Consider the following 23,183-nt stretch of genomic DNA (forward strand, 5'->3'; position numbering starts at 1 on the left):
AACCTTGCAAAAGTAGGGATTAATTTCATTTTGCAAAGGAGGCAGAGCGAAGCTAATGGACTTGCTTCCAAAGCTGAATCGAGTAAGGTAAGAAGCAGCAGATAGCAATAGAATCCTCCCCAGGCTTGTTTCCAGGCGGGAGGAGGTCTCCAAAGGGCCCAGCAAGCCTCCACGAGCCACAAGTGCTTTGAGGGGAGGTGGGAAGCGGGACACCTTGATGGAGCCGGAGACCCTTGAAAGGAGCAAAGACGGGTGGAGGCACTCTCTGTACAAGCAAAAGCAAATCCTCTGCAGGAAAGTGAGCTCGGTTTAGGTCTCCAGTTCATCCACAAGTTAAACTCAACCCAGAAGACTTCACAAAGATCAGCAAACATAGAGGGAAATGAAGCATTGTACTTATGTCAGCAGGAACAAGAACAGGTTGAAACCTGTGGGAACTTCTGAAATTGACAGGGTCAAACAGAATATGCAAAATAATAGAAATGTGGAAGAAAAAAAAGGTAGAACCTGATCAGGATGGCAATTGTGTGTGAATCTACTTATTTCAAAGTAAGAGGTTTGGGGGCACCAGGGTGGCTCAGTCGGTTAAGTGTCTCTTAATTTCAGTTCAGATCATGGTCTCCCTGTTTGTGGGATTGAGCCCTGCATCTGGCTCTGCACTGACAGCGCAGAGCCTGCTTGGGGTTCTCTCTCTGCCCTGCCCCCGCTTGCATGCACTCTCTCAAAATAAATAATTTTTCAATGTTTATTCTTTGAGAGAGGGGGAGAGAGAGAGCACGAGCAACGCAGGGACAGAGAGGGAGACACAGAATCTGAAGCAGGCTCCAGGCTCTGACCGGTCAGCACAGAGCCCGGCGTGGGGTTCAAACTCAGGAACTGTGAAATCATGACCTGAGCTGAAGTCGGACGCTTAACTAACTGAGCTGCCCAGGCACCCCAAAATAAACATTTTTTTTAAAAAAGGAGTGCCAAAGGTTTTTTTTTTTTTATTTCTTTTAACGTTTATTTATCATTGAGAGACAGAGCATGAGCATGAGCATGGGAGGGACAGAGAGGGGAAGACATAGAATCCGAAGCAGGCTCCAGGCTCCCAGCCGATCAGCAAAGAGCCTGATGCGGGGCTCGAACTCGCAAACCTTGAGATCATGAAGTTGCCCCAGGCGCCCCAAAGGTTTTTTTAAAGTAACCAGAAAGGAAAAAAATCACTTGCGGGGAGGGACACATACTGTTGGCTAATTTCCATTTGCAGGTCCAAATGTAATACCACTTTTTCATATATGTCCATTTGAACAAACAACTACAGATATTTACCATATAGATGTTTCTGCAATTAGGTTTTTTCATACAAATTATTTTTCAGAGTAGTTTTAGGTTCACGGCAAAATTTGGCAGGGTGCCTGGGCGGCTCAGGTCATGATCTCATGGTTCGTGGGTTCGAGCCCCACATCGGGCTCTGTGCCGAACTCTTACTTGGAGCCTGGAGCCTGCTTCAGATTCTGTGTCTTCTCCTCTGTCTTCCCCTCCCCTGTTGCAATCTGTCTCACTCTGTCTCTCAAAAATAAATGTAAAAAAAAATTTTTTTTTAATTTGGCTTGTCCTGTGATTGTGAAATCTACAAATACCATTCACCGTATTAACCAAATAAAGGAAAAAAACCCATGTGGTTATTTCAATAGATACAGAAAGAGTACTTGATAGAGTATTCATAGTTTAAAAAAATTTTAGCAAACTATAAATAGGAGGGAACTTTCCTTTTTTTTTTAAGTTTACTTTTGAGAGAGCTTGTGTGTGCACAAGCAAGTGGGGAAGGGGCAGAGACAGAATCCCAAGCAGGCTCTGCACTGTGAGCTCAGAACCCGATGTGGGGCTCAAACCCACAAACCATGAAATCATGACCTGAGCCAAAATCAAGAGTCAGATGCTTAACCGACTGAGCCACCCGGGCACCCCTTACCACAATTTTAAAACTCAAAATTTTAAATGTATATTTATTTATTTTGAGAGAAGAGAGAAAGGGAGAGAGGGAGGCACAGAAAGAGAGAGAGAGGAAGAGAGAGAATCCCAAGCAGGCTCCGCCACAGCAGTGCAGAGCCCGATGTGGGGCTCAAACCCACCAACCGCGAGATCATGACCTGAGCCGAAATTAAGAGTCGGACGCTTAACTGACTGAGCCACCCAGGCGCCCCTAAATAATCAAGATTTTAGAAATAATCTGATCAATATAACAAGTTGATTCTAAAGTTTATATGCAATCACAATGGCCCGAGAAGAGCCTCTTGAAAGAGAAGAATGAGCAGGTGTCAGAGCTTAGTATGAAGCTATGGTGCTTGAGACACTGTGGTGTTGGATAGACAGATGGACCACTGGCATGGCATGGAGAGCCCCGAAGCTGATCCACAGCCGCATAGACGCTTCTTATCCCCCAAAAGCACTCTTTCAAGACACTGGGTAAAAGGATGTTTGTCTCAATAAACAGTACTGGGACAACTGGACATCTTTATGGAAAAAAAGAAAGTTGACCCCTACCTTCACACTATCCATAAAAGTGTGAAAAATAAGACAACTTCTAGAAGGGAATGTAGGAGAATATTTCCATAATCTTGGAGGCAGGGAAAGGTTTCTTAAACAGGAAATTAAAAACATTAATCATAAAGGAAAAAATGGTAAATTTGACTTTTGAAAATTAAGAAGTTTGGTTCATCAGAAAACATCATTAGGAGAGTGAAAAGGGGTGGGAGGTACCTGGCTGGCTCAGTTGGTGGACCACCTGACTCTTGATTTCAGGGTCGTGGGTTTGAGCCCCACATTGGGCCTGGGGCCTACTTAAAAAAAAATTTTTTTTTTAAAAAGAGAGTGAAAAGGGAAGCGATTTGTAACACACATAAGCAACACAGGGCCCTGTGCAGAATATGTAAAGAGCTCATAAATCCCCATAAATCAACAAGAAAAAGATCAACAATGCAACAGAAACATGGGAAGATGGACAGAACAGGCATTTCACAGGAGAGGAAACACAACGGGCAGGGCTGAAAATATATATACTACGTGAGTTTCCTGTAGCCACAGTAACAAGTACCACAAGCTGAGGGGGCTTAAAACAACACAGATGTATTCTCTCCTGGTTCTGGAGGCCAGAAGTCCGGGGTCAAGGCGTGGGCAGGGTTGTTTCCTTCTGAGGGCTCTGAGGGCAAATCCGTTCCCACCCGCCTCCTAGCCTCCGGTGGTGGCCAGCGGTCCTTGGTGTCCCTTGGCTCCTAGAAAAGTCACCCCGATCTCTGCCTTCACCTCCATGTGACCTTCTCTGAGTCTGTGCGCCCCTTTTTCTCTTCTTAAAAAGGCCCCAGCCATTGGCTTAGGGCTTGCTCTAACTCATCCAGCATGACCTCATCTTAAGTAATTACATTTATAAAGACCCTATTTCCAGATAAGGTCCCATTCTGACGTTCGAGGTGGGCGTGAATTTTGAGGGATGTTATTCAACCCGGTACATATACTGTATGACCTGGCCATTCTCCACCTAGGTGTGTGCCCACCGGAATGCACATGCATGTGCACCACAAGACATATACATAACTGCAGGCAGCACCGTTAGCCATACTAACCAGGGTAGGAAACCACTCAGATGTCCGTCCCCAGGGGAAGGCCTCAATCACTGGCAGAATATTTATCCAGGGGAATGCCACGCAGCAGTACTGCTATCATGCAATGATTCGCATTAACCTCCCATTCTTGAGCAATCATGATGCAAAATATAATACTGAATAATTTCACTTACATGAAGTCCCCAAATAGACAAAACAAAGCCATCGTATTTAGAAATGCATGCTTAACTGGTGCCATGGTCTGAGTGTTTGTGTCATCCTACACCAAGTTCATACGTTGAAACCTAGTGTCCTAATGGTATTAAGAGGCAGGGCGCGAGGAGGTGCTTAGGTCTTTAGGGTGGAACCCTCACGATTGGGATTAGTGCCCCCCGAGGGGCCCCAGAGAGCTCCCTGGCCCTTTCCACCAGGTGAGGATACAATCAAGGCCCGCAACCTGGAAGAGGGCCCTCGCCCCACCCTGCTGGAACCCCGATCTCGGACTCCTGGCCTCCAGAGCTGTGAGCTATAAATCTCTGCTGTTTACAAGCCGCCGGTCTGTGGTATTTTATCATAACAGCTGGAACAGGTTAATGCAATTAGTAAAATGATCAGGACCAAAGTGATGACCACAAAAGTCAGGTCCGGGCTCACTTCGGTGGAAATGAGATGGAGGTGATTAGAGAGGAGTGCAGGCATTAGACACATGGGCACATATATATGTGGTCAACCTACTAAGAAAAAGCAGAGAACGGCAAATACCAAATTCAGGCTAGCAAGGACTTCTGTGGGGCGGCAGGAAAATGGGATGTGGGGGACCCAGATTCCTGCCAAGGAGTTGGCAGTGGCCTGTGAAGTCTGGGGCAGGGTTTATGAGGATTCCTTTTATTGTATGCTTCATATACAGGTAACATATAACAGGTGACACATATACATGTAACACATATGTAACCTGTGTAGCATATAGATATTACTCATGTCTTGCTTCATGTCCAATATTCTATTAAACAACTTAAGAAGGGGCGCCTGGGTGGCCCAGTCACTTAAGCTTGATTTCAGCTCAGGTCATGATCTCACAGCTCAGGAGTTCGAGCCCCGCATTGGGCTCTGTGCTGACAGCACGGAGCCTGCTTGGGAGTTTCTGTCTCCCTCTACCTCTGCCCCTTTCCTGCTCATGCTCTCCCCCTCTTCTCTCTATCAAACTAAATAAATAAACATTTAAAAAAATAAAACAATTTAAGAAGACATAGGGATGATGAGGGCCCAGAAGGGTTCTAATGAATTATTGAAGTTAAAAAAATTTTTTTTTAATTTTTTTAACATTTATTTACTTTTGAGAGAGAGAGAGAGAGAGAGAGAGAGAGAGAGAGAGAGAGAATATGAGCAGGGGAAGGGCAGAGAGACGGAGACACAGAATCCGAAGCAGGCTCCAGGCTCCAAGCTGTCAGCACAGAGCCCGACGCAGGGCTCGAACTCACGAACCGCGAGATCCTGACCTGAGCCGAAGTTGGACGCCTAACGACTGAACCACCCAGGCGCCCCGAATTATTGAAGTTTTTACCGTAAAGGTGGAGGAAGCCCATAGAGAGAAGATGCTCATTGGTGCTGTCAACATTTAGTGTGAGTGACTCAGCTTAGATGTCACCTCCTGGTCAGAGCAGCCTCAAGCAGGTGCCCCTCTCTGTGCCTCCCTCCCAGCCTCATCCCTCCCCATTTTGAACATCCATCAGCCTGTGTCATGTCCTGCTGTCCTGCATCTTCTCTAGACCAGACTGGATTGGGAACTTGGGGGAGGGGGGGTGGGGTCCAAATCTGACTCAGTGCCTGGCCCATAGCAAGTGCTTTAGGAAGCCTCGAGGGTCACCACTCCAAGGACCCCTGACAACTCAGAGGAATAAAAGCAGCCACAAGCAACCTTCCCCCCTAAGGATGAAAGCATTTCAGCAAGAGACTGCTGGCTGGCAACGTCGCATTTGCAAGAAAGTCATTGCCTTCAAAATTTATTTAAACAGTTCTTTTTGTATTCTTCAGTTTGCTCACGGCCAGTGGTTCCTCTTATCACTCTGTGTCACCATTCTCCTGGTCCCCAAGGCATCCATCCCTTTCCCTTGATACCTTCTGCTCCTGTGGCACCATTCTAGAACTTTCCTCCCAAAATATGGCCCTTGCTGGGTCTGTCCTGAGCCTGGAGGACTTCACCACACTGCGATGCCATTTAGGGACCTCGACCTCGTTTCTTTCACCACTGGGTGCCAGCCCAGGCAGGCTCTCCAGGACTTCCGTGAGTGACCAAACGAGGGAATGCAGCTGAGTCCCAGGGTCGTGCTGTGTGCTGGTCCCTCGTCTCCCTGGCTGCCCCAGCTCTGGCTCTGGCTCCAACTTCTCAGTTCCAATGCTCCCAGGACCCCTGCCCCCATGCTGGCATCATGACACCTGGTCAAAACATCAGTCCTGGACCAACGCTGAGGCAGCAGCCTCTGGTCTGTCTAGCCTTCTCTCTCTGCCCCTCCATTACTCTTGCCAAGCTCCCATCCTCTCCGTCCCAGAGACGTGACAGCCTCCTCTTGGTCTCTGCTAGTGCTCTCATCCCCTCTAGTCTGCTCTGCTTACCACAGCCAGATCAGCCGCTTAACAAAAAATCAGATGGGGGCGCTGGGTGGCTCAGTCGGTTGAGGGTCCGACTTTGGCTCAGGTCATGATCTCATGGTTTGTGAGTTCGAGCCCCGCGTTGGGCTCTGTGCTGACAGCTCAGAGCCTGGAGCCTGCTTCGGATTCTGTGCCTCCGCCTCTCTGTGCTCCTCCCCCACTCAAGCTCTCTCTCAAAAATAAATAAACCTTAAAAAAATTAAAATCAAATCATGGCACTGGGGCTTCTGGGGATAAAGTAAAGCTCCAGTGCAAACGTCTCCCCTCAGCTGGCCTGAACATGGCCACTTGGGGGTCCCACAACACCCCAAATTTAACTGTCCCTGGTTGACTCCGTCTCTCAGTCCTCAACTGAGAGACCCAAGAGTCACCTTCGGACACCGTCTTCCTCAACCATGTCCTATCAAGTCCACCTCCTCTCTCTAGGCTCAACTGCCACTGTCCTAGTCGGAGCCACGCTCGTGACAACCACGACTACAATCTCTTAAGCAGTTTTTCTGACAAGCAGTTTCTCTGACAAGCTCAGTGAGCTGGCCTGGGTGTTTGAAGGGCAGCGGTGTCTGGACATAGTGTCTCGCTGTCCAATCATGAGCGGCTGGCTTATTGCAACCACAAATGGTGCCTCAGCAGACCTTTTTGCATGTGCGTCTCCCGGCTCAGGTGAGTATTTCTGTTGAATGGACCCGTATGAGGAAAATTGCTTGGTTGAGGGTCATATACATTTTTCAGCTTGTTAGATGCTGCCAAATTATCCACCAAATTGGTTCTACCAACTGACACTCTTACCACTGTGTAGGTGAGACTCTATCTCCTAACATCCTTGCTGACAATAGGCATTATCAAACTTTCTTCTCAATTTTTGTTATGAAAAATGTCACACATATCGTGTATTAGTTTCCTAGGGCTGCCGTAACAGATCACCATAAATTGGCAGATTTAAGACGACAGAAACTTCTCTCCCAAGCCTGGAGGTTCCAAGTCCAAAATCAAGGTACAGGCAGGTCCATGCTCCCTCTGAAAGCCCTAGGGAGGAAACCTTCCTGCCTTTTCCAGCTTGTGGCCAGTCCAGGGGTTCCTTGGCTTACGGCCGTAACACTCTAATCTGTCTCCATTGTCATGCGGCCTTCTTCCCTGTGTGTCTGTCTCTGTGTCCAAATTTTCCTCTTCTTATAAAGATACCAGTCATTGGATTTAGAGCCCACATGAATCCACCATGACCTTATCTTGATCACATTTGCAAAGATCCTATTTCCAAATAAGGTCACGTTACAAGTTCATCGGATGAACATAAATTTCAAGGGGTCACCATTACATCCAGTACATACAGCAAGGTCAAAAAAAGCTTACAATGCACACCTGTAGATCCACCCCTAGGTTGTGCCATTAACGTTTTACAACTGTTGGCTTTATCACAAACCTATCTCTGTAGCCACACTTCCCTCCATTTTATTTTTGGTGCATTTCAAACTAAGTTGCAGCCATCAGTTCATTTCCTCCTAAATAAATCGGTGTACATATCCCTAACGGGACTTCACTGATTACAGCTACCAGGTTTTTTTGTCCGCTTGTTTCTAATAGTCACCAGTCTGAGAAACCGAACATGGCACAGAAAAAGATAAAAGTCTTCCAATTCGTTTTAGGCGGTGTCTCCCATCTTCTGACTCTAGCTGTCACTCTGTCTCTTTCCTCTCTTTAAAGGAAACTTCGAGAAAAGACAACTTAACGACCGTGTCTCCTTCCTCCCATTGACATCGCTCTTGCCAAAGTTTCCAGTTGTTGCTAAGTCCAAGAAACAGTTTTCTATCCTCATCTTACCTGCTTCCTGGCAGCAGTTAACTCTGACATTGTTCAGCTTGGTATCCTTGAAACCACGCTTCTCCCTGGGTTTTCCCCTCCTCCTGGATACTCCTCCGATCTCTTCTGGACCCCCCTACTCCCTGCCCATTTTAAGTGCTGGGGTTCCTCTGCACGTTATCCGGGGCCCTCTTCTCTCCTCATCTGTTTCAAGCAGAATCCATCTGCAGGAAAAGAAAGCACTCTTGCAATTTTAAGCGGAAGGAATATTAAAACCGAGAGGCGCGAAGCCCTGCGTGTGAAGACCTACCAAGTGGAGCCGTCCCAGCCCCGCCCTAACTCGCGATGGGAACCAAGAGCCGGCCGAGCTAGGCCCTGCCTCCTTTCCCACTTGGAGCGTGCGCACCCGGAGACACGCCCAGCCAATCAGTGAACAGGAGTGGCCGTGAGTGGCATGATCTTTGTCCAATCGTCCGTGGTCCTGGGGAGCGGGCCTACTCGCGAGCCAATGGCGGCGGGGGGCGGAGCTCGGGGGGGGGCGACGGTCACCTGATCTGCAGCGGCGGCGGCGGCCGAGGCAGCGGAGGCCGAGGCTGTGATGGCGGCGACCGCAGCGGCTCGGCTTCAGGCGGGGACGCGGCAGGCCCCAGCGCTCTGGCAGATGCGGTGGCTACTGCTGGTGCTGGTGGCGGTGGCGGAGGCGGAGCAGCAGGTGCCGCTGGTGCTGTGGTCGAGTGACCGGTGAGCGTGGCGGGCCGGGCCGGCGCAGGCTGTGCTGCGCGCCGCGGCGGCTGAGGTGCCCTCGCCCGGCTCCGGGGCTGTCCTCACGAGCGGTGGCCGAGTGGGGCAGAGGGGGACTGTCCAGCCAGATCAGAGCTCGGGGCCCCACGCATCAAGATGGGAGCCCGTGAGCTTCAGATCCTAAGTCATGCGCCCCCCCCCCCCCCCCTTGACAGCACCTCTTCTGTCCCCTGCCAGGGACTTGTGGGGTCCTGCGGCCAACACCCACGAGGGCCACATCACCAGCGACATGCAGCTCTCCACCTACTTAGACCCCGCCCTGGAGCTGGGCCCCCGGAATGTGCTGCTGTTCCTCCAGGACAAGGTGCGCCCGCCCCACCTCTCTCTCCCTCAGTTGTCAGGAAGAAGTCAGGCCCTCCCCCCCCGCCCCCACACCTAGGCCCATTCCCCAAGGGAGGCTTCAGTGACCTTGTGCCAACTGTAGGGACGTGGGACTCCTCTCTTGGGAAGAAGGCCTGCAGGAGAAGGTTCAGTGGGAAGGACGGGGGCCCTGAAATGGCACTGCCTCGATTGGGTGAAGCAGGGGGTCAGAGGCAGATGTCTTCTGAGTACCAAGTACTTACCTGAGCTACTCTGTGCGGTGGGGATTATTGACCCTGTTTACAGATGACAAGACTTCTGTCCAAGGATGGCAATGGCAAATGACACAGCTGATGGGTGACAGAGTTGTGATCCTAACTTTAATGATCATAATTGAGATGATCGAAAATGATCACTTATTGACTGCTTCGTAGGCACTGTGCTAAGCTGATGTCATTTTCTTGGTTTTGCTGCCAGGGAAACTGAGGTTGGTAGAGGTGTGACAATTGGCTGGTGGTCCGTAGTTTATGCGCACCACAGTTGGTTCCTGTCTGCCAGAGGACCCCCCCCCCACGGCTTGTGCTCTAGCACACAGTTTTCCCTCCCATGCAGGTTTCTCTGCCTCCAAAGCAGGCAGATGGACCATAAGAAGATTCTAGGGCAGTGGAGACTTGGTATTTGGGAGGTTACCAAGCCTCTGCTTATTCCATCGTTGGTGGCGGCCTGTGTGGCTCATTCCCCTTGTGGTCTCCCCCTGTTGCCCTGTGGGAAGACAGCGGTGGCCATGCTGGCCCGTAGTCCTGTCAGGAGGTGGTAAATAATGTAGTTAGACTGCAACTCAGTTCTAGTTCTACTACTTGCCAGACTCTGGACGTGCGAGAGAATCAGAGAATGCCCGTTTCCTTATCTGTAAAATGAAGACACCACCTCTGTCAGAGGGCTGTGAGGAGCAACTCTTATAATCTATGTAAAACAGCTCCCTGCGGTCCCCTTATGGCATTCACACGTTCATTCATTTGCCAAACGTGGACTGCCTAGTATGTACCAGGTATCAAGTGTTGGGGACAGAGCAGTGAGCAGAATAACCCAAGCCTCTACCTGGCAGAAGCTGACGTTCTTGTGAGGGCAACAGGTAAATGCTGAATTGGTGTATGATATAATGTCAGTGCTGTAGTTTTCAGAGAAGGAAGCAGGCCAAGGGGAAAAATGACTGGTGATGCTGTTTAAGGGTGATCAGGCAAGGGCTCCCTGACAATATCCAAGCAGATACCTAAATGGAGGGAGGGACAGAGCCATGTGGGTATGGGTGGGAGGGCTTCCTGGCAGGGGGAACAACAGGTGCAAAGGCCCTGGGCCAGGAGTGCTCTCCGTGAGCCCAGAAAGAGCTGGTGTGGCTCAAGTGGAGTGTCATGAGGGAGAGAAGGGGGTAGGACATGGTCAGCCAGGTAGCCAGGACATGAGGGGGAAAGGCTTGCTGTAGTTCTAACGGTGGCGGGAAGCTTTGGGGCAATTTGGGGGCCATTTTGAGCGAAGACTATCGGGAGGACACAGTGGTGGTTACTGGGCTTTCAGAATGAGAGCCCAGGTGGCCAAACAGGGTCAGGATCCCAGCCCAGAAGAGAGAGGAGGCTGGGCAAGTGTGTGTACTAAACAGAACGAGCTTAGAGAAACTGATTAAGATCACCTCTGGGCCTAACTGGGAAAAGCCAGAGGAAGCCGGGAGTTGGGGTGGAGGGGCAGGAGTTGAAGGACATCTGTAGGCTGGAGAGGAATAGGGAGGGGTCAGGGTTACTGTGTCCGGAGAGCTTAGAAGACTCAGAAGACTTCGGTCTTCTTAAGCGCATTCCATCGTCTTCACCTCTCTCCTCCCACCAAAACGAGGCAGGGAAGGAGGTCCTTGCTCTTGTCTGAGAAGGGTCCCGTCCAGACCGGACATAGGTGGCGTTATAGCCGTTGCGACTGAATGCAGCGTCTCGTTTTCTCTGACTTCTGCCCCGGGGATGGGGGGGCGCTGCAGTAAATGCTCCTCGCTGCCCCCTACCCCTCTCCCAGCTTCCCCATTCCGTACCCAGTTCCTCATCCGAAGGTAGGTGGCTGACTCTTAATCCTGAGGTTACCACAAGTCAGCTGCCCACAGATTTCCTCCCAACCCCGTGACCACCACCCATGTTTTCTCACCCTGCCAGGAGGGTGCCAAACGAAAAAAAGAGAACCTTCCTTTCCCCCACTCCCTATCCCCAAGCATGCCTTTGTTCAGTCTTTTGACCAGACCATAGCTGGCTGTAAATGAGATTTGGCTGGCCCCACAAATGCACGCGGAAGCTGTGTGCCCCTTCCCTGGCCCCACCTTCGGAGGCATCCTCTCTGCTTCTCTCCTAGCTGAGCATTGAGGACTTCACAGCATATGGTGGCGTGTTTGGAAACAAGCAGGATAGCGCCTTTTCGAACCTGGAGGTAAGCGTCCCCTCCCAGCCAGGGGCCACGGGGGCTGTCCAGCACTCTCCCCCACAGCACAGGAAAAACCGTCCCCTTAGGAACCAGACATGTAAGCTTGGGGGTAGAAAAGCCTGAGGTGTCGGGGGCCGGGAATGTGGGGTGTTTTCTTTCTGACCTCAGATAAGATGCCGGTGTGGGTGTGCCTTGCTAAAGAGGGCTGCCGTGGAGATTTGGGGGCTGGCACGGGCCCACTGGTCCCTTGCTGACTTGTCCTTTTGCCTCCCCCCGGCCCCCAGAATGCCCTGGATCTGGCTCCTTCCTCTCTCGTGCTTCCTGCCGTCGATTGGTATGCGGTCAGCACTCTGACCACTTACCTGCAGGAGAAGCTTGGGGCCAGCCCCCTGCACGTGGACTTGGCCACCCTGCGGGAGCTGAGACTCAATGCCAGCCTCCCAGCCTTGCTGCTCATCCGCCTACCGTACACAGCCAGGTGTGTCCTAGCCCTGGGGCCCAGAGAGCAGCGAAGCTCTTGGCCGTGGTAGCACAACTTGGCCAAAACATCAGTCCTCCTGTTCAGTACCTTGAAGCCCTATCAGAAGGTGCCTCGTATGTCCAGAAGAGGCGGGAAGGGCCTCTGGTCGGTTGTGACTCAGGAGTTAGTGCCCGCCCCTGAGTGAGGCCCTCTAGAGACGAGGCAGATCTGGGCCCTGCTGGTGGCAGCTCGCTCCCTTGGCCAGGACACGTTCACGGAGCAGCCGGCGGGGCCTCGCCCGGGTCTGTGAAGCTGGAGGAGAGGGGCAAGGGCAGGGGCACGCAGTGAGCAAAGGTGCGGGGGGAGGAGTGACCATGGCTTCCAGAGCCCCCAGCTGGAGTGTGCGGGGTGAATGGGACTAGTAGGGGAGGATGGTGGCATGGGGTGGAGGACACGCTGGCGGAGTAGGGGGCAGGTGTCCCCAGGCAGTGGGGAGCTGTTGGCATTGCAGGGGCTCAAACGCTCTGCTTCTCTTCCACAGCTCAGGTCTGATGGCGCCGAGGGAAGTCCTCACGGGCAATGGTGAGTGGGCTCAGGGAGGGCATGCGTTTGCCAGCCTCATTCAGCCCGTGGCTGCAGAGAGCTGGCTCCAAGTTCCCCAGGCCCTCTTCATTCCCAGGGTGCCCCCCCCCGACTTCTCAGAATGATTGGCGGCTGAGCAGAGAAATGCGGCCCCCAGGCCTCACCCCTCTTCAGCCAGCTCGAGGTGTTGGGACATCTAGGGGCCTTCCGTGTGGGGGGGCCCGTGGAGTCCGTCTCCACTCCAGAAGCGTGAATCCTAGAGTTTTGGGTTTAACAGACCGGAAGTGTTTCAAAAAACAGTTCTGAGGACTTCCCTTTTGCTATGAAGGATGATCGTTCCCCCCAAAAGGTCATTGAAAATGTCTAAGTGAACCTGGAGTTTTCTATATCTCTGTCTTTTCTTATTTATTTATCTATCTATTTATTTATTATTTTAATGTTTATTTAGTCTTGAGAGACAGAGCGTGGGCAGGGGAGGGCAGAGAGAGAGACACACACACAGAATCCGAAGCAGGCTCCAGGCTCTGAGCTGTCAGCACAAAGCCCGATGTGGGGCTCGAATTCACAGACCACGAGATCATGACCTGAGCCGAAGTCGGACACTTAACCGCCTGAGCCACCCAGGCGCCCCTTTTCTCATTTAATTTAGTTAGGGCTTGGCATTAGCCAACTGCTGAGGCCGTAGGTGTCCCCAGGGGAGGCTGGGGATGCGTGGGATAAGAAGCAGCTGCTCTTAGGGACCCGTGAGGGACCCTGAAAACGTGAGTGAAGGGTGATAGGAGCCAGCTCTGTGAGGATCTCGGTGTCCCACCACACAGGGTGTGTCAGTTGCCAGAGGTGGGAGGCTTCACAGTGCAGACATCTGGTGGTCCCCACCCCAACACGGTAATCCCACTGGATGTCGTCAAGAGAGGCTGCTCACATGGCACATGGAAGGGCACAGCCCCGTCTCCATTGTCTTCTGCTGCGGGACTGGCAGCCGGCTTCTGGCAGGTGTTGGGCGTTCCCGTAAGTAGCTATCTGCGACCTGGTTCTCTGCTCTCCCCCTCGCTCCTCAGATGAGGTCATCGGGCAGGTGCTGAGCACACTCAAATCCGAAGACGTCCCATACACCGCGGCCCTCACGGCGGTCCGCCCTTCCCGGGTACGTAGTGTGTGCTTCTGCAGGGGCCCTGGAAGCCGGGGGCAGAGGCAAGTGCTGAGTGGGCCTAGGTGTGTGGCTCCGAGGGGAATGCCCTGGGGGGGCCGGTTTCTTCCCTGGGCCTATGTGGGGGGACAGGGATGAACCAGAAAGTGACGCTTTCTCTTTCCAGGCTGCAGCCTTCCATCTGGCCCAGTGGGCCTCACAGGCTGGCATATTTGGACAGTATGTCCAAGTGTTCCTAATCTGGAGGGACTAGGAAGATCACAGGGGCTTAGGGGTCCGCCCGGGAAGAGCTTCCTGGAGGAAGGGCCTCCGAGTATGACCAGTGCAACTGCAGATACTAGAGAGGGTGCCCAGCGGGGACAATGAGGAAGGCCACTTGATTCTGGGCCATGCTCTCAGCTCCACTGAGACAAGGCTTGTGGGTTGTTTGTACAGGTGGCCCGTGATGTAGCCATGGTGACTGGGGGGCTAGGTCGCCAGCTGCTGCAAAAACAGACAGTGTCAGCTGTGGTCCATCCCCCTGTGAGTTACAATGACACTGCCCCCCGGATCCTGTTCTGGGCCCAAAACTTCTCGGTGGCATACGGGAACCACTGGGAGGACCTGACCTCCCTCACCTTTGGGGTCCAGGATCTTAACCTCACTGGCTCCTTCTGGAATGACTCTGTTGCCAGGTAAGGGCAGAGTTCCTGTCACTGCAGGTGGGTGCATGTGTATGTTGGGGGGGAGGTTCCCTGTGGGAAGCAGGTGAGATTGTGGGGTGGGGCAGGTGGAGGGCTCTTGGAGTGGGGCTTGCTCAGAGTTTTGCCTCTCCATGCCTTCTAGTCCTTGCCCAGAACCTTGGTTGTTAACACTTCCCAATCACCAGGGAACCTGACACTTCGCCACACCCCCTTCGCCTTAAACAGCCTCAAGGTGACTGCCCGAGGGTGTATACCAGGCCTGAGTTAGTTCTAGGGCTTCTGTACCCTCGCTGCATGGCTGGAGAGACCACCTTTATCCCCAAAGCCCAATCCGGGCATCTCAGCAACCCCGAGGGAACCTGAAAGGAGGGGCAGTAGGCTCAGGGAAACCAGAGGAAGGTGCTTTTAGCTGGAGGTGGGGGACCTGGGTGCTGGTTTCTGACCTAGATGTGATAGGGCCTTAGTTTCCCCATTTGTCAGGTTGGGACACTGCCTCTTCAGGTGCTGTGAGTACCCGGGGCAGCATAGGTAGAGTGGACTTGAGGAACTTGCTCTACTGCTAGATGTTAAAGGCCCCCCAGAGCCTGACAACTCCCCTCTTACTCTGGCCCCGCAGGCTTTCGCTGACCTACGAACAACTCTTTGGTACCACCGTGACGTTCAGGTGAGTCCGAGGGGCAGTTGACGTGTGGGCAGGCTGGCGTGGCTCCGGCCTTCCCGGCTGCCTGACGAATCCCCGGACGGCCTCTCCCTCAGGTTCATTCTGGCCAACCGCTTCTACCCAGTGTCTGCCCGCCACTGGTTTACCATGGAGCGCCTTGAAATCCACAGCAACGGCTCTGTCACCTACTTCAATGCCTCCCAGGTCACAGGGCCTAGCATCTACTCCTTTCATTGCGAGTACGTCAGCTGTCTGGGCAAGAACGGCGACCTCCTCGTGCCCCGCGTGCGGCCCTCTCTCTGGCAGATGACCCTTCAGCACTTCCAGGTAGGGAGCGCGGGGCCCGGGCTGTGGGGAGCAGCGTACCTGGGGGAGGCGGGTGGGCAGCGGAGGCCTGATGGCTCCCGGCATCTCTGGGCCTGGGCTTGGCCGCGTAGTTGAGGGTCCTGTGCCCACAGTGCTGCCATTCTGTGGGATCTGGACTCACCCACTAACTTGGGACCCCCGGTCCTCACGTGGGGCCACATGGGCCTTTCTGTCCCCTCCCAGATCCAAGCCTTCAACGTGACAGGCGAGCAGTTCTCCTACGCCAGTGACTGCGCCGGCTTCTTCTCCCCAGGCATCTGGATGGGGCTGCTCACTTCCCTGTTCATGCTGTTCATCTTTACCTATGGCTTACACATGATCCTCAGCCTCAAGACCATGGACCGCTTTGACGACCACAAGGGCCCCGCCATCTCTTTGACCCAGATTGTGTGACCCCATGCCCGTGGGGGGTTGCAGGCACGATGGTGTCCAGGTTGTTGCTTTCCCACCTCGAGGCACGCTGGACCGAAGGGCTTCCCCTCTTCCTACCATAGCATGAACCCCCCAGTTCCCCTCGGCCTGTCTTGTTACCCGTTCAACACGCTGAGGGGCTCTCCATCCTCCATCTACCAGCAAGGTGTACATAGTTCTTCGTAGATAGGAGACAGATCTCCCAGGTCCAGTCATTGTAGGGGGAGAGGACATGAGTTCTGGGACCCCCTCTTCCCCCTTATTTATTCTCATCTCTCCACCTTCACCCTTTGCTGTTTATAGTGCTTTTGTGTATCAAATGCTCCCTCCCCAGACTTTACGGGGCTCCCTGCAGCAGCTAGAAGCTGAAGGTTCCCTGAGTTTGGGGCGGTGTGGAAGTACTATTTAATTGTCCTGCTTGGCTGGTGTCATTGTCTTTTGGTGATGTTGTGCTAATAATAAGCAGTACACTGGGGTTTATTTCTGTGGCCTGAGAAGGAAGAGACCTCCACAGCAGCTGGGTTGGGTGTAATCATTGGTTTTCTGGCATGTACCCGCCAGGAGTGCCTGGCAGGAGCCTGGGGTTCTGGGTGGTTTCCTTCCTAATAAAATAAAGACAGGTTGCCATGCTTAGGCCTCTTCTCACTCATTTCTGCACCGGGCACGAGGGGATGCGCTTGGCTGAGGGCTGCAGGAGGAGGCGCCCGGATGTAGCTGTAACGGAGTCAGGCCAAAGGGAAGGCCGGAGGGTCTTCAGCAAGCCCTTAACCGGCGAGGGTACGGAGGGGCTGAGGCTCGCGGGCGGGGAGGGCGGGGCGGTCCGTGCCTGTGGGGGCGGGGAGGGGGGGGGAGAGACCGTCGTGACAATAGCTGCCTTCGCGTTCCGAGGGGGCCGCCCCCGGCTGCCGCAGCGGCGCGCGCCCGCCGCACCCAGCCTCCTGGGGGGCGGGGCGGGCGGCCGGGTCGCGCGCGGCTCCCGCGCACGAATCCCTCGCGGGCCGCAGCACCGGCCGCCGGCCGCCCCGCCCGCCCCGCCCCTCTCCTGTCCCCTCAGGGCTCTCGGCGAGCGACGCCGCCCGCGGAACCGCGCTCGTGCTGCCTCCCGGACCCCGGCCGCCCTCCTGGGAGGCGAGCCAGGGAGGCGGTGGCCCCAGCTGGCGCGGCGGGACGCGGGGAGGGGCTGGGACTCTTTGACGCGGCGGAGGGGTCAAGCGGCGTCGACTGCCGCCATCTTTGGTCCAGTGCGGCGGCGGTGGCGGCGGCGGCGGCGGCGGTGGTGGCGGCGAGGACTGTGCTGAAGGAGGAGGAGGAGCGACGGGCGCTGGCAGCGAGGCCTGACCATGGACGAGGAATACGACGTGATCGTGCTGGGGACCGGCCTCACCGTAAGTGCGGTCTCAGGCGCCCGGGGTCCCGTATCGTCTCGTCCTTCCTGCGGCGCTGCCGCCCCCGACCGCAGACCCCATCTTCCCGTCATTGCCGTCCGAGGCGCTCGGGTCCCCAAAAAGACCGCCCCGTGCCCACCCCACCACCGTCCGCGACATCGTCTTTCTCCACCCCCGTCGTCCGGTCTGCAAGAAGCGGCCCTCTACCTAGCCGCCCCCTCGACTCCCCGGGCTCGACCTCCGATCCCCCCCTTCCTCTGTATCCAGGCCTCCTGGGCCAGAAGATGCACCCCCCCACTCGGCCGGAGTCCCCCCTCCCCGACGTGCCCCCGACCCCGCCCACCAGGCCCCCAGCCATCATCCGCACCCTTCGCCCACACAGCATCCCTCCCACATCTTGTGCTAATTCTGGTGCGGGTGAAGTACAAGGTTCCTGGGTAAGGGGGCCTCACCGGGGCGGGCCCTCATCCTGCGTTCCTGGCTTCTCAATGCGGCCCGGGGCCCAGGGAATGTTCCAGAAGGAACAGCATTGGGGCCAGGGAGCACATTCCCGCTACCCTACCACGGTTTCCCATGGAGATTCCAGGCTGAGGAGTATTTGCAGCCTTTGTCCTTGGCCTGGTGACAGAAACGAGTGAGGGTGTTTATCTTCCCTCTTCCCCCAGACCCTGTTGGACTGCTCCCCTGGAGAGGCTCCTCTTTCTCAGTCAGGGTGTAGAAGCCCCTCCTGTGGCTGGGCACACACACACAGGGTCAGCCGCTCCTGTCCTTTGAGGAAAGAGCAGCCCAGGGTGGGGCCTGAGATTGCAGGCCGGTGTCGAGCCTCTCTTCACTTCCCTTTCTGGTGCCCTTCGTTGTTCAGCTGGATCTCCTCTGAGGCTCATTGTGGGCTTTCTGCCTTTTAGCGTGGTTCTACATAGGTAGATGGCTTTCTTGTCATGGCCAAGACCATCCCTGTGTCTGCTGGGCACTCTTTCTCTGGACACCATCCTTATTTCTTTTTCCTTGTTCAACTCTGCTCAGCAAAGTTGTAAAAGGGACTGTGGTCAGATGAAGCTGTCACCCCGGCTTTTAGGGGAGCCAGCCAGCCAGGGGTGGAAGGAGCTTCCGCTGGAGCAGGGTCTCTGTAGGTTTGCTCTCCCGTCAGGTTTAGGGTGGGGAACAAATCAGGGCGGCTGTTGGGAATGTGGGCAGAGGGAAATGCGGCAAGTGTTGCCCCCTTCTCCAGGAATGTATCCTGTCCGGCATCATGTCCGTGAACGGGAAGAAAGTGCTGCACATGGACAGGAACCCCTACTATGGGGGAGAGAGCTCCTCCATCACGCCCCTGGAGGAGGTGAGGCTCCTGGGCCCAGGCCCATCCCCCGTTGCCCTTTCACAGAAGCTGCCTGAGCAGCTCCATAGATTCTCTGGGAAAGGGGGGCAGGGGCCAGACGGGGTGGTCCTTGAGGCGCCTCTCTTTCTCCTGTTTGCAGCTGTATAAGCGTTTTCAGTTGCTGGAGGGGCCCCCTGAGGCCATGGGCAGGGGCCGAGACTGGAACGTCGACCTGATCCCCAAATTCCTCATGGCCAATGGTGAGAGAGATGAAAAGAGGTGTCGTGGGAGGTGATGAGGACGGCTGAAGAGGGGCAGGCTCCGGAGGAGGGGTGGCCATACCAGCTAGGGAGCTTCGGGAGGGGGGAAGCTGTGCCAATGTTGTTTCTTCCCCACCGCCCCACAGGGCAGCTGGTAAAGATGCTGCTGTATACAGAGGTGACGCGCTACCTGGACTTCAAGGTGGTGGAAGGCAGCTTTGTCTACAAGGGGGGAAAGATCTATAAAGTGCCATCCACTGAGACCGAAGCCTTGGCTTCCAGTGAGTACAGGTTCCCTGGGCCAGAGAATTATGGCGAGGGGCAGAGCAGGGCGCCCAAGGTCACATTCCCCACGCACTGCCAGAAGCCCCTTGGTCTGGCCGCCTTCACCTGCCCTGAGCCTCACAGTGGAGGCCAGGAGGGAAGTCCACACGCAGAACGGATGTGTGGATGGTTGCTCCTTCTGGAAAGACTTCAGCCTCTTGACCGGGGCTCCACTTGTCCCGTGAAACATCCCCAAGTGTTGGAGCTGGGAGGATCTGCAGAGTCTGTCCAGCCCAATCCCCTCTTTGTACAGATGGGGAAACTGAGACCAAGAAGGGCAAAGGGGCTCATGTGAGCTTACACGGTGGTCGTCAGCAAAGCTTGGCTGCGAGCTAGGGCACCTGCTTTCTTAGCCCGCCTGCTGGGAAGGAGGGCTTCACGTTCTGTGGGGTACAGGCTTCTCGCATCTGCCTCCACAGATCTGATGGGCATGTTTGAGAAACGGCGTTTCCGCAAATTCCTGGTGTTTGTAGCAAACTTTGATGAGAACGACCCCAAGACCTTCGAGGGTGTCGACCCCCAGAGCACCAGCATGCGCGACGTCTACCGGAAGTTTGACCTGGGCCAGGACGTCATCGACTTCACTGGCCATGCCCTGGCGCTCTACCGCACTGATGAGTGAGAGGAAGCTGGCGTGGCAGACCCCCTCGTCTGGCTGCACCCTGCCCTCCCCACTCCTGCACGCTGCTCCCTCCATCCGCCCTGCACGTTTCTCGTAGTCAGCCACACGTTCACCCGTCAGCTTTTTTGTTCTTTTTGCGCATTTATTTGACCCGGAGCCTTCCCCAGGCCATAGACGGTGGTGGGGAGGCTGGCCTGGTGCTTGGGTGGGGGTGAGCTGGGGTGCTGCTGTTGGAGCTTCTTCTCTTGACCCCATCCTCCCAGTTACCTGGACCAGCCTTGTCTCGAGACCATCAACCGCATCAAGTTGTACAGTGAGTCTCTGGCTCGGTACGGAAAGAGTCCTTATTTATATCCGCTCTACGGCCTCGGTGAGCTGCCCCAGGGCTTTGCAAGGTGAGGTGGCTTTTTTCTGTTGGCAGTACTAAGTAGGACCAAGAACGGAAATGGCCTTGAGGATTTTTGTGGCATTCGTGCCTTCCCATCGTGGTCTAGTGTGCTTTGTACTGCACGTGCTCGGGTGCTGGGGCGGGGGGCGGTGTGCCACAGCAGGGCGTGGAGGTACAGGGTTGAAGGACCAGGGCTTCACCAACAGGGCCTGCCTGGCTCCCAGCCACGTTCAGGCGGCACCACGGCTGGGCCTGGGGCCTTGGAACCTCAAGTCGGAGGGCTTCCCCAGAGCCCTTTATTCTGCTCCCCAGACCATTCCCTTGAGGAGCCATGCCCTTAGGCTTCTCTCACGGTAGCCCTTTGCAGAGTGGTTTGGGTGGAAACCGGAGAGGAAGGAGTACTCTGAATTCAGTCCTGAGTCTGTGGCAGTGACAGAGGTGGGAAGAACCACCAGGTCTACTGAGCTCTGCCTGCCTAGGGCAGCCTTCTTTGTACCCCAGGACTGGTTTGGAGGCGGGGAGTGGACAGCACAGGGGCACCAGTCCCTGTTTTCTCCTGGGAAGGAGACTCCCACCATCATTCTCCCCACCACAGGTTGAGTGCCATCTATGGGGGGACATATATGCTGAACAAACCCGTGGATGACATCATCATGGAGAATGGCAAGGTGGTGGGTGTGAAGTCTGAGGGAGAGGTAAGCCTTCTCTGTGGTGCAAGGATGGCGGTCTGGGTGGGGCTTGGCCTTCTCCTTAGAGGCTCTCTCCCCGGTGACTCGGCCTCTGCTGGGTCTCTCCGTGGGTCCCCTTGGGCTGCGGACCAGGGCTCCGGAAGGAGTCCACATAGCCACTTCTGTTGGTGAGAGGTAGCTCTCAGACCCGCTTGCCGTGTCAGGGGTCCAGGGAGTGTTCCCCATCACAGGGTCTGGGTAAAAGGTGTTTCCCAGCGCTGCATTCGGGGGCCCACCTCCCCGAGGTACAAGATGAAGCTGTACCGCTCAGAGGAGCACAGTGCCAGCCCTCGCTGTGGACTCAACCCCACGACCACCTAGGGGAGTGTTTGGATAGGCCTTCCGGTGTTTTCACAGGTGGCCCGCTGCAAGCAGCTGATCTGTGACCCCAGCTACATTCCAGACCGGGTGCGGAAAGCCGGCCAGGTTATCCGTATCATCTGTATCCTTAGCCACCCCATCAAGAACACCAATGATGCCAACTCCTGCCAAATCATCATCCCCCAGAACCAAGTTAACAGGAAGTCAGGTAGACTAAGCCCCACGTGACTTCCTCTAGTGTGTTCTCTTTGGGGTGGCTCTGTCTCTCCCCGTAATTCTTGGAGCTCTCTGCCTGATCCCTCCATGGAAGGATGGGGACCCGCATAGCAGGCCCTGTGACTTGGGGCCCTAGGGATTGGGTGGCTTGGGCTGTGCTCTGTGAGGGTGGCAGTCTGGATGCTGCCTGCTGTGCCGGACTGGGGAGGAGTGGGCAGGCAGGCCCGAATCGAGCCCAGCTTCCAGAGGCCCTCTGTGCCCGTGTTAACGGAGCCCCTTCTTGCGGGCAGACATCTACGTGTGCATGATCTCCTACGCACACAACGTGGCCGCGCAGGGCAAGTACATCGCCATTGCCAGCACCACGGTGGAGACTGCAGAGCCGGAAAAGGAGGTTGAGCCTGCCCTGGAGCTGCTGGAGCCCATTGACCAGAAGTGAGGGGCTGGGGGGCTGGGGCCGAGGCTGGGCGGGGGGGAAGGAAGGGAGCCGAGGAGCTGGGGGGGGGGGTGCAGAGGCCACGGGGAGTAAGGCGTGTCGCGAGGTCTCCTCCCTCCCCTCTGTGTACCCCTCAGGTTTGTGGCCATCAGTGACTTATATGAGCCCATTGACGATGGTTCCGAGAGCCAGGTAAGCAGGCTGTCTTGGCCCCAGCTCCTAGCTGCCTACCCAGGGCCCCTGCCCAGCTCACCCTGGCTCTGGGTGTTTTCAGGTGTTCTGTTCCTGTTCCTATGATGCCACTACACACTTCGAGACAACCTGCAATGACATCAAAGACATCTACAAGCGCATGGCAGGCTCCGCTTTTGACTTTGAGAACATGAAGCGCAAACAGAATGACGTTTTTGGAGAAGCTGACCAGTGATTGATGCCCCTCCCCCACAGCCTAGCCCTTGGTGCCCTCTCCCCTGACCTGAGTCGGTTTTCCTCCAGGGCTGGGGAGATGGGCGTGGCTGGGCACCCCTGTTTCCAGCATTCTCTGCTTCCCCCACCACATTCTACATTCCTGTCACCCACCTCATTGATTCACTGACCAAATCCTTAACCTTAGTGATGGTTTGGGAGACGGGGGGTTGGATAGCATCCTCTTTCTTGGCCCTTCCTTATTCTGGGAAAAGAGGGTTCTTTACCTTGTGTGTGTCTCTTCCCCCTCCACTCCTAATTCTTCTGCTCTGTTTGGGAAGAACGTGGAGGAAAAGCTGACTTCTGTCCCCACTGCTCTTACCCCTACTTGTAGTGGCCTTTGGAGATGCCCCCTGCCTCCCCCCACCAGCTCTCTTGCGTGTTGGAGAGAAGGGGCCCTCCCAGCACAAAGTTGCATTCCGCCCCCCGCCCGCCCCGCCCTCGTTAATTTATTCTAATTTATTAACTTCGGCCCCCCTGATTTGGGAAGGGAGCAGAGTGCCTCTGCCCGCAGCCTTCTGGTGTGGCCTGGGAGGGGGGGAGGGCTTGCGTGCAGCCCGGTTGGAGGTTGATCTTGCTATTTTTGTTGCTAGTTTTGTGTTTGTGTTCTCTGGCATTTGCCGAGAGAGAAAAGAAATGTCAGCAAAGCAGAAGGAGGTGGGAAAATGGATCCAAACCCCAGTGCGCCCTGCCCCAGCCCACAACCTTTCCCTTAGTGGTGGGAAACCCTTATCCTGCAAAGTGAATGTGTCCCCTTCCCCGACCTCTAGTGTATTTCACAGAAAACCTCTCAATAAAACTGTGTTGAAACCCGAACCCAGGTCTTTCGCTTTATTTCCAAAA

General features: G+C 54.9%; 2 protein-coding genes across 2 annotated transcripts; both read left to right on the forward strand.

The window, feature by feature from the left end:
- The first annotated feature begins 8,554 nt into the window (after positions 1–8,554).
- ATP6AP1 (ATPase H+ transporting accessory protein 1) lies at positions 8,555–16,513 on the forward strand. The gene is made up of 10 exons (XM_027053258.2): positions 8,555–8,762; positions 9,000–9,126; positions 11,502–11,576; positions 11,855–12,048; positions 12,572–12,612; positions 13,671–13,756; positions 14,195–14,433; positions 15,059–15,106; positions 15,199–15,430; positions 15,653–16,513. The coding sequence occupies exons 1-10, from the start codon at positions 8,620–8,622 to the stop codon at positions 15,860–15,862; spliced, it is 1,395 nt and encodes a 464-aa protein (XP_026909059.1). The 5' UTR covers positions 8,555–8,619; the 3' UTR covers positions 15,863–16,513.
- Positions 16,514–17,082: 569 nt separating this feature from the next.
- On the forward strand, positions 17,083–23,156 carry GDI1 (GDP dissociation inhibitor 1). The gene is made up of 11 exons (XM_027053257.2): positions 17,083–17,265; positions 18,494–18,601; positions 18,741–18,840; positions 18,987–19,121; positions 19,584–19,782; positions 20,050–20,181; positions 20,770–20,869; positions 21,260–21,431; positions 21,730–21,874; positions 22,013–22,067; positions 22,150–23,156. Exons 1-11 carry the CDS (start codon positions 17,221–17,223, stop codon positions 22,300–22,302), a joined length of 1,344 nt encoding a protein of 447 aa, XP_026909058.1. The 5' UTR covers positions 17,083–17,220; the 3' UTR covers positions 22,303–23,156.
- The last annotated feature ends 27 nt before the right edge of the window (positions 23,157–23,183 follow it).

This window comes from Acinonyx jubatus, chromosome X (assembly GCF_027475565.1).
Source record: "Acinonyx jubatus isolate Ajub_Pintada_27869175 chromosome X, VMU_Ajub_asm_v1.0, whole genome shotgun sequence".
Taxonomy (NCBI): Eukaryota; Metazoa; Chordata; class Mammalia; order Carnivora; family Felidae; genus Acinonyx; species Acinonyx jubatus.

Bases quoted from the DNA above. Each gene is read 5' to 3' on its own strand.
- ATP6AP1 (XM_027053258.2), top strand. From the start codon at position 8,620: ATGGCGGCGACCGCAGCGGCTCGGCTTCAGGCGGGGACGCGGCAGGCC. The intron at 12,613-13,670 runs GTGAGTGGGCTC...CTCGCTCCTCAG, and splicing joins GGAAGTCCTCACGGGCAATG to ATGAGGTCATCGGGCAGGTG. The intron at 14,434-15,058 runs GTAAGGGCAGAG...CTGGCCCCGCAG, and splicing joins TGGAATGACTCTGTTGCCAG to GCTTTCGCTGACCTACGAAC.
- GDI1 (XM_027053257.2), top strand. From the start codon at position 17,221: ATGGACGAGGAATACGACGTGATCGTGCTGGGGACCGGCCTCACC. The intron at 18,602-18,740 runs GTGAGGCTCCTG...TCCTGTTTGCAG, and splicing joins CCATCACGCCCCTGGAGGAG to CTGTATAAGCGTTTTCAGTT. The intron at 19,783-20,049 runs GTGAGAGGAAGC...CCATCCTCCCAG, and splicing joins GCGCTCTACCGCACTGATGA to TTACCTGGACCAGCCTTGTC.